The 14,545-nt window shown below is 32.8% G+C and overlaps 1 protein-coding gene across 1 annotated transcript; it reads right to left on the reverse strand.

Moving 5' to 3' along the window:
* Position 1: 1 nt before the first annotated feature.
* LOC144841335 (hyalin-like) lies at positions 2-6,106 on the reverse strand. The gene is made up of 11 exons (XM_078697635.1): positions 5,821-6,106; positions 5,455-5,580; positions 4,481-4,747; positions 3,893-4,135; positions 3,217-3,462; positions 2,669-2,914; positions 2,119-2,364; positions 1,582-1,704; positions 915-1,009; positions 539-568; positions 2-359 (listed from the first exon to the last, which is right to left on the reverse strand). Exons 1-11 carry the CDS (start codon positions 6,104-6,106, stop codon positions 246-248), a joined length of 2,022 nt encoding a protein of 673 aa, XP_078553761.1. The 3' UTR covers positions 2-245.
* Between the last annotated feature and the right edge of the window lie 8,439 nt (positions 6,107-14,545).

Below are 14,545 nucleotides of genomic sequence, written 5' to 3' on the forward strand. Positions count from 1 at the left end.
GTTAGCGTGTTCTCAAATTAAGATTCCGAGTAATTTGTAGACCTACTAATTCAATATATTATATAGTAATTATAAGAAAGTTAAAATATAAAAATATACCAAGTTAAATAATCACCTGAAACCAAATTTAATTATCTGCTTAAATGAAAATACATCTGTGGTTTATTCGACTTATTCGGTGTTGCCTCCATTTTAAAGGTGAAAACGCCGAACAGAGTGAAAATCCCGGAATCTCAACCACTGCCCTACTGCGTCTTCGGCAGTTGCAAAGTTGCATACGTATGTGGGTTGTCATGAACTATGACCGCTGACTCAATGTTCCTTGCGTATTCGTTTAATTCTCGAGTCTCCGTGTGTGCCTTTTGCATGAAACAAAACAGATTTAGCGTTTTACAACGTTTCTGCGCTAACAACAACTGTCATGCGCATTGCGCAGAGTATGAGAAGTAGGCCTACTAGAAGTTCAGTATAAGAAATTATTCAATAATAAGGGTAGTGTGTGAAGAAGGGATAATGTGGTACATGTTTAGCAACTTACATCAGTTTTTCTTGAATCAGCTGGTGTTGTCTGTAAATAAAAGGTAAGTAAACGAGTTATTATAAAAATGTGCATACTATATAGGCCTACGGTAATAATAAAGTAACATTTGCACATGTACACGTGTACACGTGTTTCCAAAAAAAAGGATATAAATTAAGTCGAGAATATGTCGACGTTTTGGTTGTTATGCTAAAATCGTCTTCTAAAGTAAGTCTTTAATTTGATTTTCTATTTTGTGAAATTTACAAAACTACAATTACTTTAGGCCTATGATGTGAATTAATATTATTTACTAGATCATCTGTTTGGTATATATAGGCCTACTGTATGATAATAGTTAAAAGAGTAATAATTGCCAAAATATTTTACAAACCCTTTTACACTTAAATGCGATGCCAACCAACACCCCAGTAATAGTGCATGCAAACAAAACCCATATTATAAGCTCTATCAAACTTAAAGAAAAAGCTGTAAAAAAGAGTTTTTATAATTACGTCTTGGGCATGGAAGGAATCTATACAACAAATTGTACCAGGTTCTATCAGTTTTAACATATTTTGCAATTTTATTGAATAGACATAAAACACAATATTTAGAACATGGTAGAATTTAATTATACTCTTATTGGTTTCATAATTTGTCCTTAAAGTCATTGGTATTCATTATTCTAGACGTTCAAACATGTCTACATTGTTTAGTAAACATTCTACTGTATCTTTGAATACTACGAAGTTTGTAAAAAACAATGCTAAAAAAAACCTCGTTTGTATAATATAAATACATTGTATAAAGCTAACTTTTGTAATTCCTGGAACATTGAACATTTCATTTCTTTACTAGCCATAAAAATTTAAAAATACACAATCTGAGAGGGCAAGGAATAATCACAGTTTAAAATAAAACTTTGACCCACGAGCTGGTTACTCATGTTAATGACAATGGTAATGATTCATGAATTATTGACTGGATTATATTAACATTTTTCTAAATTTTAAGTTATATTTGATTTTTTTTTGAAATATTTTGTTTAAATTACGTACAATTAGGCCTATCTTTATTTTCACAATTATCGCCCTCAAAGTCCGTTGCACATTGGCATTCTTCTACGCCATTGTTTACCTTACACGTGCCACCATTACTACATTGCTTAGTACACATTGATCCTGTAAGACGAAGTTTGAAGATTATACTTAATCTAATCTATGTCTACACTATCAAACTAGTTTACAGAAAAAGTGTGATGTGCCAAATATGGTAGTGATATGACCAAATATGGTAGTGATATGACATCATCATGTCCATATATGAATCTTTTTTTGTCACATAAAGTTTGATAGTGTAGACAGAGCTTTAGGGTTTGGTTTATATTGATTGTACATGCGTACATTTGGTTCCCTGGTGTTGCTATATCAGTCTTGGAGAGATTGCAAATGCGAGCTTTCAAAATTGTGCTCGTCAGAAATATGTACGAGTTATTTTACTTCCTTATTTAAAAATAGTAACTGTTTATCGTCAGTTAAATCTTCGTTTTGGACGATCATTGTCGTCGTTGCGTAATTGTCACAATAGAAACTTACCAACAATTGTTACTGTAAATGTACACGATGCCACGTTTCCTGAAAAGTCTGTGAACGTATACGTAACTGTAGTTTCACCAAGATCAAATGTTGATCCAGGTACGTGTGACCGTGATCTGACCGGAACTCTTCCTGAATTATCCGTTGCTGTTGGTTCTGTCCAGGTGGTTACTCGACTTGGTTCGTTATGGTCGGTTGGTAATGTCAGGTCTTGTGGACAGCCGATAACATTAGGAAAATACGTGTCTATATAATGGTGTTATAATACGAAATTAATAATAACAAAAATCATTTTGTAACGTTGTCATCTATCTTTGCCTTCGTTATGATCGTATCACCTCCAACGTGTTCATAACGGCTTTGACGCGTGTCTCACCACCAACGATATATCTCTAAATATGTCAAGTTACACTGCCTGACAAATACAACCCTACCTTCAATTTCGACAGTTGGACAAACATGTTCCTTCGTTGGCAAAATAATCGAACGCCGTAAAAAAAGACAGAGGTACCGTACCTTTATAAATGCCAGGAACATAAGATATACTTACCAACAATTGTTACTGTAAATGTACACGATTCCACGTTTCCTGAAAAGTCTGTGAACGTATACGTAACTGTAGTTTCACCAAGATCAAATGTTGATCCAGGTGCGTGTGACCGTATTACGTCCGAAACTCTTCCTGAATTATCCGTTGCTGTTGGTTCTGTCCAGGTGGTTACTCGACTTGGTTCGTTATCGTCGGTTGGTAATGTCAGGTCTTGTGGACAGTCGATAACATTAGGAAAATACGTGTCTATATAATGGTGTTATAATACGAAATTAATAATAACAAAAATCATTTTGTAACGTTGTCATCTATCTTTGCCTTCGTTATGATCGTATCACCTCCAACGTGTTCATTACGGCTTTGACGTGTGTCTCACCACCAGCGATATATCACTAAATATGTCAAGTTACACTGCCTGACAAATACAACCCTACCCTCAACTGCGACAGTTGGACAAATGTCCTTCCTTCGCAAAATAATCGAACGCCGTAAAAAAAAGACAGAGGTACCGTACCTTTATAAATGCTAGGAACCTAAGATATACTTACCAACAATTGTTACTGTAAATGTACACGATGCCACGTTTCCTGAAAAGTCTGTGAACGTATACGTAACTGTAGTTTCACCAAGATCAAATGTTGATCCAGGTGCGTGTGACCGTGATCTGACCGGAACACTTCCTGAATTATCCGTTGCTATTGGTTCTGTCCAGGTGGTTACTCCATCTGGTTCATTATCGTCGGTGGGCAATATGAAGCTCAGTGGACAACCGATTATATCAGGAGCATATGTATCTATTCAATAAATAATTGATAAGTTTCTGTCACATAGATTTACAAAGTCATGTGACAGTACAAACACTAAACACTAAAATGTTGTTATAGGCCTATCATTACTGATGATAGATAAGAATGTGATTAGTTAATGCTTAATGACATTGAGAGCAGTGCCATATAATTTAAAACTTATATGTGTTTAGCGGTATTGAAGTTGAGAGAAGCGAAGCTATTAACGTAGTACGTACTGACAAACAATTTGAATCCTTTAACGTTTTCATGATCTCCGTTATCGATATAATCATATCACAGACAATGTTTTCGTTAATAATGATATTTAAATATGATAGTAGGCGGATCTCTTGATGTCAGGTGACACTAACTTGACAGCGGTATCCTTCTTTTGACTGTTGTAAAACAACATATACTTGTTGTTATTAATGCTTACCTATTATTGTTACTGTAAATGTACATAATGCCACGTTTCCTGAAGGGTCTATAAACCTATACGTAACTGTAGTTTCACCCAGATCAAATGTTGATCCGGATGTGTGTGGCGAAGAGACAGAAACACTTCCTGAGTTATCCGTTGCTGTTGGTTCTGTCCAGTAGGTTACTCGATGTGGTTCACCGTCGTCTGTTGGCAATGTGAAATCTTCAGGACAATAACTCACAATCGGGGCCTCAGTATCTATTAATTCAGTTTAAATCATTTAGAGAGATTGTTTTGTAATAGTTTGCTATACTGCGTTGAAAATTAAATTATTTTGTTTTTCAATTGAATACATTAGGAGCTTCCAAATCTATGAAATCCAATTTATTTAATCTAACGGTAGGTTTTTAAACCTAAAAAAAAAAATAAAATATAAAAAAAGAATATATGACTACCCTGACATCTAATTGTGCACAATATTAGATTATCTAGTCGTCAAAAACTAGGCAGAGTTTTTCCAAAAGTTTACTAGTGGTAGTTTACAAACATAATGGGTTACTGCAATCAATTATTAAAGTACTATAATAAAACAAATCGTCTTACCTGTTACTGTTATAGAAAATGTACATGTTCCAATATTACCACTTGGATCTGTTGCTGTGTATGTATTAGTAATAGTAGTAGTAAGGCCAGAAATCAAAGCAACTTGATCTCCAATGTCATAGTTTGAGACAATCGATATACCACATTGGTTGTCCTCATCTACCGTTGGTTCAACCCATGATAGCGTTGCAAAGTTTTCATTGGGATCTGTTGCAACTGTTTGATCTGGCGGACAGTAAGTAAATGTTGGACTATCCGAATCATTAACTGAAAAAATGTGAAATAAAATGATAACAATAATATATATTGTTCAAAGATTGGCTGCTAATTTTCAATTATTCTCAATTTCGTTATTCAATATCAATTACTGTTCAGTTTGGTATTTATTTCTTCCTTTTTTCCGAGAAAACGATGTTAGTTTGTTGAATTGAGGGCCCTATTAAGAGGACATATGTTTGGGGTCCCGAAGGTGTCTTTAGAGGATCTACTGTATTTCCATTTTTTAGCAGATAATATTGTAGAAAATTAAAATGATGATGACGTTTGCAACTATTTGAGTTTATTTGAAAATTAGCAATGAATACATTTAGGTAACCTCTATCATTAAGTGAGTCGTCACTACAGGTCTTACTGACATGATTACCTCGATCCCCCCAAAAAAGTAGGATCTCGGAGGTGGTAAATATCGGAACATTTTCTTAACAATAATAGTAGGTGGTATATTAATTATCAAAAACGTAATTGTAAAGCAAAACTCGGTACCGTATACCAGTACATAATTTTTTTTATTTATTTATCTATTCTGACGTCTTTATACTGATTGATTAGCATTGATTTCCAAAGTCGTTCAGTAGAGAACATTAACAATATAATAAAAATAATTCAGACAACTAACAACATTAACCAATACAGGAATAATTGCACCACTACAAATGTTCTTTCTGATAAAGAACTTAGGCCTACAGATTACTCACATATTTCACAAATATAACCGTCAGTATGAGTCCCGTTACACCATATATCATTCCATTCGTGCGTGTCCGCGTGCATGTCAACGCAATCTTCGTTGGCTCGGTTATTTGGTTCACCATCACGAAAGTCTGCGAATTTTATAACAACGTTATTGTTTTTAATTTTATATAAATATGAAATGACTTCATCGATAGATAAACATCATTACTTCATCGTCACAGGTCTTACCATATTTATATGCTTGTTCTGCACTATATAGATCTACTCCTAACAAATATAATAATAGCCTTCCCTAAATCGTTTATTTTCAAATATAAATTGTGTGTTTTGACTTGCAATGATAACAGTAAAAACCTCTTCATTCTTACTTGTATACGCGGTGATGCATTCAGTAGTTTCTACCCAAATAAATTCTCCTTCTTCATCTATATCTCTATAACCAATATACGCTGAAACCCAATGGTCGTTTGTTGGTAGAGCAATAATAAGTGAACCAACAAAATCATTTTCTGCTTGACTGCTTATCACAACAAGATCACCTCCATGATTCTGGCAGGCTGATCTAGATGTTTGCCAGTTTGTAGGCCTAACGGCAACGAATATGTAACAGCTTCCATCATATGGTGTCCAATCAGCCGGGCAAGCTAAATGCATATAATATAGAAGTGGATTCTATAATACTATGAATTGATAAAACAAATGCATATAGTAGTAGTATCCTTGTACAGTAATAAAAAGTATTATTTTTTATTTATGTTAAAAAAATGGTCTGGGATCTACTTTTTTAGCACATGACGAAGATACGAAAGAAGTACGGGTTAATTATGTTTGAACAAAGCAAAAATTAGACCTATGAACGCAAATCATTTATCTGATGCGAATACAACCATTAGCAGCTTAATAACAGTGATTTGATTTGATTTGGTTTCAACACAAGATTACAAGACAATATGAATACAAACAATTTAAAAGCAAATCCATTAAATAAGAAACCAAGGATAGCCCATAAAGTTGAAAGAAAAATCAACTTAATTCCAATGGTGTCCTTTAAAAACAGCATAGAATATCATAAAAAACAATAATAAACATACAAATGAAACACGCATAACAATAAAATATGGCAGAAGATATACAATTATAATTAAATATGAGATAATATGTCCCGGGTGGAGATTTGCGCTTTCTGAGTGCCATACTTTACTTTTTTATTGTGTTTGAATGAGATAGCAAGAATTAATGATTAAGATGTAACAAGGTGATAACTTGAGTGGGTTGACGTGGTTCTTGGATCATGCAACGACAAACCATAATAGACCTCTACATGGTGAAATTTGAAATTAAACTTGCTTAAAAGTCTTAACTTGCATCACTTCATTCATAATGTACGATAGTAGTTTTCCTCTTCCCACGTAAACGATACAAATCATTAAATGGAAGAAGAGCGGGCCCAAGTTTGTCTATTCTTTGGTCCAGGGTGACTACATTGAATTCTGTATCAAAGAAAATACATTTGGAGTTGCCAACGCAGGATTGTATATTACATGTATAACAAGATCTTCTAGCGGTGTAGTATCATCAGTTACAGTGTCCACATGACCGTCGCCTGATTTGAATTAGGTTCTGTATTTTGTTCGATATCTGACGGATATTTTTACCATACACACAGGGAGAGCTGAACAAAAATACTGTTTATTTTAGAAAACGTAGATACTGGTAAAGAAACATCGTTTACAGAATAAGAAGACTCTTACCTGCATACACATTACATATAGTTAGGCTTAGAATAATGTAATGTAACGGCATCGGCATCTTTAGGCCTACTTTCCCTTTTTTCTAATAACAAACTAATTATTGAAGAAAAAAGACACTACACATATTTTTTATATAATCAGCTTACACTATAACATCAACCATTCCACTGGCGTTTAGAAATAATAGGCCCTACGCTTCATGTACGTTAATCCTAGCATTGTAATTTCTTTTTGCAATAATTTTAGATTTATGTTCATATTTAAATTTTTTTTAAATTTTACCAAATACATGAACGTATGCATGGACGATCACTTTGTCCATAATATACGGCAGCATTTAAATATTTCTCTCTCTATCCGCGCTCTCTCAGGTATGGTGAAGTGACAATGTTCACCGGATTAATTATTTACTTACAGCAAGGTGTGGTTCACACTAGCGACGCAACGTAACGTAACCTACGCAACTTTTAAAAAATGCCCTTCCAATAATTGTGTTTGCCCCCGCCAGCGTGAAATCAAATCTGCGATGTTTGCAGCATTGTTGCGTCGTCGGTTCCCACTTGTGATTGCACAATATATATACAGCACTTTGCGTCGAAACGTCGCTGCGTTGCGTCGCTTGTGGAAATCACGATTTATAGTGGTTAGTTAGCCGAACACAAGTTAAAAGCCTTACCTACCTCGGCGTTGCTCTGTCCTCAAGCCTACCGACACAAAGTGCTGTATTGCGTAATCACAAGTGGGAACATCACAGGTTTGATTTCACGATAAATGGTATGGTAAACTTGATTAAGAAGTTATCATTATCGCTCGAATGGATGTAAAATTACAAAGATAACTGATGTAATAATAATTTTGATATAGGTGATAAAATATATATGATGATTCTTGTTTCATTTGCTCAATCAGTATCACGTGATATCAATATATTTATATCAACTTATCAGTGGCTGTATCTACATTAAGATCCAGCCACTGATACCCACAGCATTGTCATTTTTTCAGTGCTTATGTTATTTTGTCTCTCCATTAAGATCCAGCTACTGATATCAACAGCATTGCTAATGCTGTAAGCCTTTGGATTTATAGCTATAGTTTTTAGGCCATCATTTGTAATAATTTGTGTTGTAAAAATCATTTAATAATTTTTTGGCAATTATATTCGATTTTAAAGTATGTATCAAGGTGGAAAATCACATTTCTATTTTAAACGAAATGATAACATGTGGCGGAACATTCCCTCTAAGTTTATATATTTTGGGATATCACATGTATTCTCTCCTTTGAATCCACTATGCATTCAGTATACTGTATTAACTTTGAGTAACGTCTGTGTAACAATAATAATGCGAATAAATACTTAAGATTTGCGGTATACAATATGATTCCAAAAGGGATATGAAGTTGAGACTGTGTCGACGTTTCGGTATTCGTATGCTAAAACCGTCTTCTGGAGTAAGTAATTATCAAATTAAATGTTTGTGAACTCTAAATAAATTCAATACTAACAAAACTCCCTGAGTTTATTGAGTCTGGTAATATTAACTCAACTGCATTCTAAACTTTTCAAAAGGATAATTTTCTTCTAAGCTCAGATAGGCTACTGAATTGGAATAGATTAAAACTTTAAAACAACCATTTTATTCGTATTTTTTATACCGTATATTGCAAGTGGATTACTATATAAAGTACACGGTAAATGGTAAGTGAAATGTCTATTATTTATTTTCGACAGCTGGAAACCCGCCACTAATATAATGGATTAAAATATTTAATACTACAAACATTAATTTAAACAATATTACATATTGTATATGTAAGAAACAATATCACATATCTTATAAATTATTATTATATTTAAAAAACTGGAGAATCCATTTTAAACATTTTTATATTGGCGATATCCCATGTGTATTCATTTCTTCTGCTAATCGACCATGCGTTCAGTATACTTTTAGTAAACTATACAATTACTAATATAAATATATAATACAATACAATTATTTATAATTCTAATTTATTTTGACAACTTAATTATGTATATGATTTACAAATAAAAACAATAATACAGCTGCAATATCACTATGACTATGCAGATGTGTTGATAACTCTTCAGCAAATTTGTTACGTTCATTAACCCGAAACCTTAATATATAAATTCAATTATACTAAAAACGAAAATGTGATTTAACTTAAATCGTTGCTTCCGTCTACTTATTCGATTCGATTTTTCGGCATTCTAGTTCTGTAACTGTGCACCTTTTCATTTACAAAGTTGTGTACGTATGTGTGACGTCATTGACTACTGGTACGCCTTCTGGCGCAATGTTTCGTGAGTATTCATGAATTTCTCCAGTCTCCGTATTTGCCTTGAAATAAACAATTTCAACGTTTTAGAAGTGTAACAAGAATTGCGGATAGGCGGATGGCAGATATAGCATCGAAGAGAAAATTATATAATATGGAAGAATATTTTAGCAAATAAACTTACATCAGGTTGTCCCGAATCAGGTGTCGTCTGTGAATAAAGAGAAGATGAATATTTGAATAGATAGTTATTGACAAGATAATTCGTCGTCTGTTTGGTATACCGTAATGTAGTCCTATACACTGTATTGTTCCAAATCTGACGTGGTAGGCCTATAGTGAATACAATACTTGTTGGTGTGCCATATTATATATTAATTTACGTCATACTATTTAGTATTACGTCACACTAATTTAGCCTAAATTAAAACAATTGGCGTATGTTGTTTCGCAAAACTACTTGCAGGCAAATAGTGATCTCACAAACCTGTTTGCATTTAAATGCGAATCCGGCAGCAACCACCACTCCAATAACAATAACGGCAGTAACCAACAGTGCTATTGCAATCTCAAGGTAACTGAAGGAAAAAGCTGAAAAAACCCCAACGATTATTTTTATATTACGTCTAGGTCCAACAAACAATTTTGACCGCCGCGTAGCATCTTTGACGGAGACACTTAGAGGTGAGTGAATCGCCACCCGCGAGCGAATCATTGTTCTTCTGCTGTATACCATAATTATTGCGTTTTTTGGTGAATAAACGTAAAATTACCTTTATTTGTTTCACAATTATCGCCCTCAAAATTATCCAGACATTGACATTCTTCTACGCCATTGTTTACCTTACACGTTCCACCATTTCTGCATTGCTTAGTACACATTGGTCCTGTAAAACGAAGTTTGGCGTCGCTAGTGGGAACCAAGCTTTACTGCATGATCACAATCCTGCAGTAGTGGAACAAACTTCCCATTGCCTCTGTAAACCTGACGCTGCAAAATGGACAGGAACACATTTATACCTAATACCGGTGTCCCTTATTAATACTTACCAATAATGTTTACTTTGAATTTACATGATGCCACATTTCCTGAAGGGTCTGTGAAATTGTATGTAAGTGTAGTCTCACCCAGATCAAATGTTGAACCGATCGTATGTGACTGAGAGAAATAAACATATCCTGAATTATCTGTTGCCGTTGGTTCTTCCCAGTAGGTTACTCGATTAGGTTCGCCATCGTCTGTTGGTAATGTGAAATCTTCAGGACAATCACTCACAATCGGGGCCTCAGTATCTATTAATTCAGTTTAAATCATCATCAAACAATTTATTCAATTTCAGTTGTCACACATTTTTACAATAAGTTACAAAAGTTACGAAGTCTTCTTCCGGACAATTGAATACATGGGATCTTCTATATCTAATATAATTCGATTCAATATAGTATTGTGGTATAAATGTGTGGTTTAAATTTTACTTTTTATTACTAATAAAAAGTTTGATTGTAGCAATCGTTATGTTTCTTTAAAATATTCAGAGATTTTAATGAAATTGATGTCGCAACCCGTTCAAAAATGGTATTTAGACATGTGTTCCAACAAGGAGACATTTTGCGAACATACTGAAGAAATAGGTTACTTCAGTTAATCTTAGAAGTACTGCAGATAAACTAATTATTGTAATAAAACAAAAACGCCTTACCTGTTACTGTTATAGAAAATGTACATGTTCCAATATTTCCACTAGGATCTGTTGCTCTGTATGTATTATTGACAGTAGTAGTATGGCCAGAAATCAAAGCAACTTTATCTCCAATGTCATAGTTTGAGGTCAATACTATGCCACATTGGTTGTCCAAATCAACCGTGGGTAGATCCCATGATAGCGTTGCAAAGTTTTCATTGGGATCCGTTGCAACAGTTTGATCTGGTGGACAGTAAGTGAACGTTGGACTGTCCGAATCATCAACTGAAAAAACGTAAAATATAATAAGTGATGATAGTGAAACACCGTAAGTCCGTTTTTCATACTTTACAGACAAAATATGAACGATGATGACTTTGCAATTACTCTAGGCCCCATTCGAGTTCAATACAATTTTATTTTGCCGAGTGAACCCTACTTCTTAATTTCCAACAATTTAGTTGTCTTTGGCAGCAAACCTTCATAGACAGTCATGCTTTTTATTTTCATGCAGTATTATGCACTATTTATATATAGGTTTAAGATGAGTGGGTGGTATATGGACAAACACATTTTTTTTCCTCCATTAAAAAAAAAAATCATTTATTTAAGTTATACCAAAACCAAACGTATAAAAAAACCCCCAAAAATAACAAATTGTACAACTACTTACATATTTCACATACATAACCAATAAAATTACCCGTGCCATTACACCATACATCATTCCATTCGTGGGTATCCATGTGCATCACAGCACAATCTTCATAGACTTTCAAGTCATTTGGCTCACCGGCACGAAAATCTGGTAATTATTTAATAGCTGTTTGATTATTTGCTGCTTAGACCTATATGAAATGACGTCATGTATAGGTGGTAACAATTACATTACTACGTACCTACGTATCCCTATACCCATATTATGTCCCTTTATTTTTAAAACACTGTATGTTGTTGCTATAGGTCTACCGTACTATATTAAAAAAAATAAAGTAAAAAAGTTATTACTTTCATAAGTGGAGCATTCAACATAGGTGTCTACCCAAATAAATTCACCTTCTTCATCTATATCGCTATAGCCAATCCATGCTTTTGTGGAAATAAGTGAACCGACAAAATCATTTTCTGCTCGATTGCTTATCACAACAAGATCAGCTCCAAGACTCTGACAGTTAGTTCTAGCTGTTTGCCAATTGTGGCTACCGGCAGTACCGAATAAATAACAGCTTCCATCGTATGTTGTCCAAGCAGGTGGGCAACCTACTTGCAATAAATAAGTAGAAAAAGAGAAGAATATAAGTCAATGATATTTCCGTTCAGTGCCCTGCAAAATACAATCGAATGATTCAAACAGAGTCATTTTGTCTTTTCATACACTAAATCACCTGGTCTCCAAATGATTTGTATTATTATAAAATATCTTGTACAGGTGAAGCGCATCGCAGTGTAAAGCTCAGTTCCTCAGATAAACATTAACAAAAAGAGTAAACAGTAACATTCACTAAAAGTTAAATTAATGGATGAATGAGTCAATCAGAAGATTAATTAAATCAGATTTTGAATAGGTTATTTTGTAGTTTTAATACAGTTATTCACTTTAGTAGAAAAAAAGTTATTCATTTCAGTAGAAAAAAAAATGTTTTTAGTTGTATCAACTAAATTAATTAGCTTACAGTGTCATCAGTTACAGTTAATCATTCATGTGACCATCACACTATTGAATCAGTTTATGTATCTAATTCTTTAGGAAAATTTATCTCAGAAGAACATGAGATTCTTAGATAATTTTGTGAAATTTAAAACCTATAAGACACAGGTAACAAACGGGCAAACGAATAGTAAACTTACCTGCATAAACAACGCCTAAAGTTAGGCTTAAAATAATGTAATTTACCAAAGTCAGCATAACTTTTGCCGAATAGAATCTAATGCTTAAATGCAAGGCGCTACAGAATATTATACTTATATCCTTATTAGTTTTATAAACACCAGTGATTGGAAATAAAAGAAACATTACACAGGCCTACACATGATTATGTCCTTTTAATTCGAACCTTGTGATTTTATTTTCGTTAAACTATTTCTTATTGTACAAGTTTAAAATGCTGCAGAACTATCTAATATGCCTGGATGGTTACTTTATTCTGTAAGATATATAAATGTTTATCTCTCCCCTCGTATAGAATTGTTATAATGACATCAGCGGTCCAATGATAATTCAATCACAATAATGTTGATGAGTATTTATGATGGTAAAATGCAATTCAACTTTGTAATAACTATTTAACTATCGCTCGAATGGATGTAAAATTACAAAAATAACTGATGTAATAATAATGTTGATATACGATGATTCTTGTCTTTGGCTATCGGTATCACGTGATATCAATATTTATATCAACTATGAGTGGCTGTATCTCCTATAAGATCCAGCTACTGATACCCATAGCATTGCAAATTTTCAGTAATTTGCCTTTGGTTTTATAGCTATAGTTTTTAGGTCATCATGACAGCGGGAAACCCGTCACTAATATAAAATATATTAAAACATAATAAAAACTTTAAACAATATCACATATTTTATATGTAAACAATATCACATATCTTATAAATTATTATTATATTTAAAACAACTGGAGAATCCATTTTAAACATTTTATATTGTCGATATCACATGTGTATTCATTTCTTCTGCTAATCGACCATGCGTTCAGTATACTTTTAGTAAACAATATCACATATCTTATAAATTATTATTATATTTAAAACAACCTGAGAATACATTTAAAACATTTTATATTGTATAATGTATATTCATTTCTTCTGATAATCGACCATGCGTTCAGTATACTTTTAGTAAACTATACAATTACTAATATAAATATATATTAATACAACACAATTATTTATAGTTATACTATTTATAGTATAAAATATATTAAAACATTATAAAAAATTAAAACAATATCACATATTTTATATGTAAACAATATCACATATCTTATAAATTATTATTATATTTAAAACAACTGAAGAATCCATTTTAAACATTTTATATTGTCGATATCACATGTGTATTCATTTCTTCTGCTAATCGACCATGCGTTCAGTATACTTTTAGTAAACAATATCACATATCTTATAAATTATTATTATATTTAAAACAACCGGAGAATACATTTAAAACATTTTATATTGTATAATGTATATTCATTTCTTCTGATAATCGACCATGCGTTCAGTATACTTTTAGTAAACTATACAATTACTAATATAAATATATAATACAACACAATTATTTATAGTTATACTATTTATAGTATAAAATATATTAAAACATTATAAAAAATTAA

This window comes from Antedon bifida, chromosome 4, assembly GCF_963402885.1.
Source record: "Antedon bifida chromosome 4, ecAntBifi1.1, whole genome shotgun sequence".
NCBI lineage: Eukaryota > Metazoa > Echinodermata > Crinoidea > Comatulida > Antedonidae > Antedon > Antedon bifida.

Bases quoted from the DNA above. Each gene is read 5' to 3' on its own strand.
- LOC144841335 (XM_078697635.1), bottom strand. From the start codon at position 6,106: ATGCATTTAGCTTGCCCGGCTGATTGGACACCATATGATGGAAGCTGT. The intron at 5,581-5,820 runs GTAAGAATGAAG...TAAAATTCGCAG, and splicing joins ATGCATCACCGCGTATACAA to ACTTTCGTGATGGTGAACCA. The intron at 1,010-1,581 runs GTACGTAATTTA...TCTTTTTTACAG, and splicing joins AAATAAAGATAGGCCTAATT to CTTTTTCTTTAAGTTTGATA.